The 6,000-nt window shown below is 49.8% G+C and overlaps 1 protein-coding gene across 1 annotated transcript in view; it reads right to left on the bottom strand.

Annotated features, from left to right (window-relative positions):
* Positions 1-6,000, bottom strand: part of DYSF (dysferlin) — a 275,139-nt gene that overhangs the window by 162,431 nt on the left and 106,708 nt on the right. The window contains exon 23 of the mRNA XM_034772554.1: positions 2,520-2,785. Coding sequence (XP_034628445.1) covers positions 2,520-2,785 — 266 coding nt within the window. The remainder of the gene's footprint in view (positions 1-2,519; positions 2,786-6,000) is intronic.

Consider the following 6,000-nt stretch of genomic DNA (forward strand, 5'->3'; position numbering starts at 1 on the left):
GTGAAATAAGTTATACAGGCCTAAAGCACCTCATACTGGCATAACTGTATCTACTCACCAGGCAGGCTTTTCTGGCATAACCACCAAGGTGAAAATCACCCCCCTCACTGTCACAGTTATACCGGTAAACAGTGTAGTGACAGCTCTGCAAACCCTCTGAAGGAAGTGGGAGTGCACAGGGGTTACCTGGAGCGCCCTTGCTACTCGAGATGATGGGGTGTGGAATGGAAAGGACCCGGTTTGGTCCTCAGATCCCAGTGGGAGTCTGTATGGATGGGTGAAGTGTTACCCCTGTCCTGGAGCAACCACGTGAACGGGCACAGGTGCCCAATGCAGTTTTGATCTGCTTTTAGTTAAGGACCAGCTGCTAACAGGTGACTGCTTTTCACTGGTCCGGAATGAGTGCTTAGGCAGGTTTTGCTGCACAGAATAATGGCCCAGATCCTCAAAGGAATTTAAGTGCCTAACTCCCCTAGGCACCTAACGGGCTTTGATAATCTGTGCCAATATCACCATTTGCTTCAACTAGAGGAGAGTTTAATGTACCTGGAAGCTCCTGGCAAGAGTTGAGCAGCCACAGATCCCAAGGAAGTCCTAAACCTTCTCATTCCTAATGAAGCAGGCGGGCTAGTGCTGAAGGCTTGGTGGGGATTATTAATTTCCAGACCATCGTCTGTTCCCCTGGTGGGTCAGTAATCGGCTGCATCTCAAAGAGCACAATTCCTAGCATGCATCAGTTTTGGAATGTTCTACTGGTAAATTTGCTATGGGGACACTCTGGAAAATTAATCCGAATTAACTAAAGATGTCAATGTAAAGTGGATTACTTAAATCACATTAAACTCCTATGCGGTTGTTCGCCTTAATTCGATTTAATTTAATTTGCTTCCAAAGTGAATATAACTAAACCGAGTTAAGGCCATGTTAATTCTCAACAAGAGCATCCACACAAGGTTTTAACTAATCCACTTCAACCGGTCATTTAGATCAAGGCCTGAGCTACGCTAGAAAATTAGGTCGGCATAACTACAGTTGCTCGGGGGTGTTAAAAAAACCTAAGTCCAGTGGTGAGCTGGAGCCATTTCCCACCAGTTCGCAAGAACCGATTGTTAAATTTAGAAGCCGGTGTAGAACCGGCTGTTAAAGGGGCGGGTGTAGGGTGACCAGATGTCCCGATTTTATAGGGACAGTCCTGATATTTGGTGTTTTGTCTTATATAGGTACCTATTACCCCCCAACCCCTGTCCCGATTTTTCACCCTTGCTGTCTGGTCACCCTAGGCGGGTGGGTGGGCATACAACTCCGGTCCGCGGGCCACATCCGGCCCGTGGGACTGTCCTGTCTCCGGCCCGCCTGAGCTCCCAGCTGGGGAGGCTCTCCCGGCCCCTCCCCCATTTCCCCCCCTCCTTGCAGAGCCGCAGCGTGCTCGAGCCACTAGGGCCAGCACTCTGGCCAGCTCTGCAGCTCCTGCCGCTTTGAGTGGCAAGGTAAGGGGGGGGGGCTGCGAGCTCCAGCGGGCCGTGCGGCATCCTTACACGCTGCCCTGAGCAGCATGGTAAGGGGGCTGGACCGGGGCTGGGAGGAGGGGTTGGATAAGGCAGGGGCTGGGCAGGGAGTGGTTGGAGGGGGCGGAGGTTCTGGGGGGGTGGTCAGGGGATGGGGAATGGGGGGGTTCGGGTAGGCATGAGTTCCAGGGGTCTGTTGGGGTGGTGGTGGATGGGGTCAGGGGAGTCAAGGGACAGGGAGCGGGGTGAGTTGGGTAGGGGGTGGGAGGGGTCCTGGGGGCAGTTAGGGTGGGGGGTCTCAGGAGGGGGTGGTCAGGGGACAAGGAGCGAGGGGGGTTGATGGGTTGCTTGTGGATTCTGAGGGGGGCAGTCAGGGGCAGGACATGGCTGGGGGTCGGATGGGGGGAGGGACAGGCTGTTTTGGGAGGCACAGCCTTCCCTACCCGGCCCCCGATACAATTTTGCAACCCCGATGTGCGGTGCCAGCTTTAGGAAGTGCAGGGCCTGATTCGAACAGTTTCGACAGGGTCCCGGCAGGGATGACTGTAAAAAAAACATGTAAAAAACCACGTGGGGCTTGTACTCACCAGGCGGCGCTCCGAGTCTTCGGCGGCGGGTCCTTCACTCGCTCCGGGTCTTCGGCGGCACTGAAGGACCCGCCACCAAAGTGCCGCCAAAGACCCGGTAGGGAACCGGTTGTTAAGATTTTGGCAGCTCATCGCTGCCTAAATCCCTTTGTAGGCACTAGGCGGATGGAAGAATTCTTCCATCAACCTAGCTACCGTCTCTCGGGGAGGTGGGCAGTGTCTATTCTGAAACGCTGCCCTGGTGTAGCAGCAAGGCTGGAGTGTTTTAAGTGTCGACACCCCCTAACATTCCCAAGTAGACAAATCCTAAGGAGTTGCTCCCAGCTAGGATGGCTTACCTCAAACGAGCCTGGAATAGCACCAAGATGGGCTGGGTGGGAAAGATAAAGCTCCATCAGGGCAAAAGCAATTCACCCCCCCCTTTTACCTCCTCTGCCATGGCTTTTAGCCTCAAGAGCCAGTCCTCAGCCTGGTCCAGCACTGTCTGGAGGTCAGAATCCTCGTGCTTCAGGTTCAGAGCTGCCTGGACAATCTGGTGCAGGTTGGTGCTGCGGAATTTGTACATGTTCTGATCCAGATGGGTGCTGGCTGTCTTGTCGCTGACATCGACTAGCGGCTGGCTGCAGATGGGGGTGTGGGAGAAAGGAGCACAGAGAAACAGGCCAACGTTAGCTGTGCATTGCGAAGCAATGGCTTTGCTGGGGACTTTCTTTTTACGAGCAAGTTTATGCAAAAATAACAAGCCACCAAAGAGATATTTGGTGAGTGAACAAGCACCAGGAGCAAGGAAGGTTCAAACCACACTTACAGCCCTGAGGCACTATTGCAATGAGTTCCAAAAAGGTGTTGTAACTGAGCTTTGTGCATCACTACACACAAACACACACACAAGCTGCAAGATAAATATTACAGAAGCTCAAAAGCATCTTCATCGTGCTGAGTTGTTTAAGAGTTTTCATGTTAAAATTCAATGATTTATGAACTGCCCTTATAGACATAAAAAACAAAAGTCCAACTGAAACAGAATGAGATCCAGGTTCAATTCCCAGTCCTTCCAGAGTGACGCTGAGCAAGTCCCTTAACCTGACTAACCTAATTGCCTTCTATGATGAGATAACTGGCTCTGTGGATGAGGGGAAAGCAGTGGATGTGTTATTCCTTGACTTTAGCAAAGCTTTTGATACGGTCTCCCATAGTATTCTTGCCAGCAAGTTAAAGAAGTATGGGCTGGATGAATGGACTGTACGGTGGATAGAAAGCTGCCTAGATCGTCGTGCTCAACGGGTAGTGATCAATGGCTCCATGTCTAGTTGGCAGCCGGTATCAAGCAGAGTGCCCCAAGGGTCGGTTCTGGGGCCGGTTTTGTTCAATATCTTCATTAATGATCCGGAGGATGGTGTGGACTGCACTCTCAGCAAGTTTGCAGATGACAGTAAACTGGGAGGAGTGGTAGATACGCTGGAGGGTAGGGATAGGATACAGAGGGACCTAGACAAATTAGAGGATTGGGCCAAAAGAAATCTGATGAGGTTCAACAAGGACAAGTGCAGAGTCCTGCACTTAGGACGGAAGAATCCCATGCACTGCTACAGACTAGGGACTGAATGGCTAGGAAGCAGTTATGCAGAAAAGGACCTAGGAGTTACAGTGGACAACAAGCTGGATATGAGTTGACAGTGTGCCCTTGTTGCCAAGAAGGCTAACGGCATTTTGGGCTGTATAAGTAGGGGCATTGCCAGCAGATCGAGGGACGTGATCATTCCCCTCTATTCGACATTGGTGAGGCTTCATCTGGAGTACTGTGTCCAGTTTTGGGCCCCACGCTACAAGAAGGATGTGGAAAAATTGGAAAGAGTCCAGTGGAGGGCAACAAAAATGATTAGGGGGCTGGAGCACATGACTTCTGAGGAGAGGCTGAGGGAACTGGGATTGTTTAGTCTGCAGAAGAGAAGAATGAGGGGGGATTTGATAGCTGCTTTCAACTACCTGAAAGGGGGTTCCAAAGAGGATGGATCTAGACTGTTCTCAGTGGTACCAGATGGCAGAACAAGGAGTAATGGTCTCAAGTTGCAGTGGGGGAGGTTTAGGTTGGATATTAGGAAAAGCTTTTCCACTAGGAGGGTGGTGAAGCACTGGAATGAGTTATCTAGGGAGGTGGTGGAATCTCCTTCCTTAGAGGTTTTTAAGGACAGGCTTGGCAAAGCCCTGGCTGGGATGATTTAGTTGGGGATTGGTCCTGCTTTGAGCAGGGGGTTGGACTAGATGACCTCCTGAGGTCCCTTCCAACCCTGATATTCTATGATTGTATGACTGCGGGGAAGTCACTAAACATGAATGAACCATCAGAAACTAACTGTCACTAAGGTAATTTCTGCAAATCCCTAGTCCAGTGGTTTTCAACATTTTTTCATTTCCAGAAAATTTGAATGGAGATGTGGACCTCTTTGGAAATTTTAGACATAGTCTGCAGACACTCAGGGGTCCACGGACCACAGATTGAAAATCACTGCCCCCTAGACAGATAAGCAGGTTTGTGGAAGTACCACCCCCTGAGGCGGAAAGGCATAGACTGGTTTTGACAACATTCAAGAGGCCCAGCAGACAAGGAACAGAGAAATACATAAAGTGGGCAGACAGCTATAGGGGACGTATCACTCACACTGGGTCTAAGAATTTACACGAGACGGTAACCAACAGTAACAAAGTTGCTAGAAGGGTCTGAAGGGCTTTGAGACCTACCAGGTCACCTTGTGCACCATGGGTGACATCTGGTGAGGTAGGCATACATATAAGCGGTTTGCTGTTTTCAAGATCTGCTTTCTCCGTAATGCTTTTGGTTCTGAATAAATACTCTGCTTTATGAAGGCTGGCTGGTCACTGGTCAATCCTGCCATCGCTGCTAGAAGACCACAGGATGGCAATCGCTGAGCTGAGCTCAGACTTACTAAGGTGATCACAGCAAATGGAAGGAAACATTGAAGCCTAAATCCCTGGTCTGGAGGGAAAGGAACGAGTTCCCACCCTGAAAAAGATGACAGCTCGAGGCTTGAGATCTAAGTGTGTGCTGTGGAAGAGGCCATAAAATGGCAGAGGGATAGTTAAGCCTGGAACCGTGACAATAGGGTCATCAGAACTGTAACCCTATCTAAAGTCTGGGCCCCAATGAATTCATCCCTTGGTCCGGAATTTCCGCTTTCATTGTAAAAATATAATTCCAGTTCTTGCCCAGATGGTTGCAGAGATAACCTCACAGAGGTAAGCCAAGAGTCAGCCACTGCAGGGCTTCCTGCCTGAGTCCACACTGTCTGAAACAAAATCTCTAAGAGGTGTGAACTGCCCCAGTCATCTCAGCCGGGGCCGTGTGGACTCCATGATTCTGCAGCCATGGTGTTTAAGGTCTCATCTGAAAGACTCCAGCACCGCAAACTGCATAGAATTCAATCATCTGCCCAAGATAAACATGTGGGGCAGGAGTAACCACTTGAGAGTGAGCAGTTGAAGTCTGCCATATATTTTGTTAAGAGCCTTCACCCTCTATCTAGTCCTGAGTGATCGTTGTATGAATTGCCCTTGAGAAATTGTTCCAATGGCTAATTTCCCTCACTGTTAAACATGTACATGTTCTTTCCCATCTCAATTTGTCTACCTTCAACTTCCAGCCATTGGATCATGTTACACCTTTCTCTGCCAACTGAACAGCCTATTATCAAATTTCTGGTCTCTATGTAAATACTTATAGGCTGTGATCAAGTCACCCCCCTTAAACTTCTCTATAACTCCTTGCGTCTGTCGCTATAAGGCAGGTTTTCTACTCCTTTAATCATTTTCGTGGCTCTTCTCTGAACCCTCTCCAATTTATCAACATCCTTCTCGAATTGTGGAAAACAGCAGAGGTCACAGTAGAGCCA

This window comes from Trachemys scripta, chromosome 5 (genome assembly GCF_013100865.1).
Source record: "Trachemys scripta elegans isolate TJP31775 chromosome 5, CAS_Tse_1.0, whole genome shotgun sequence".
Lineage (NCBI taxonomy): Eukaryota > Metazoa > Chordata > Testudines > Emydidae > Trachemys > Trachemys scripta.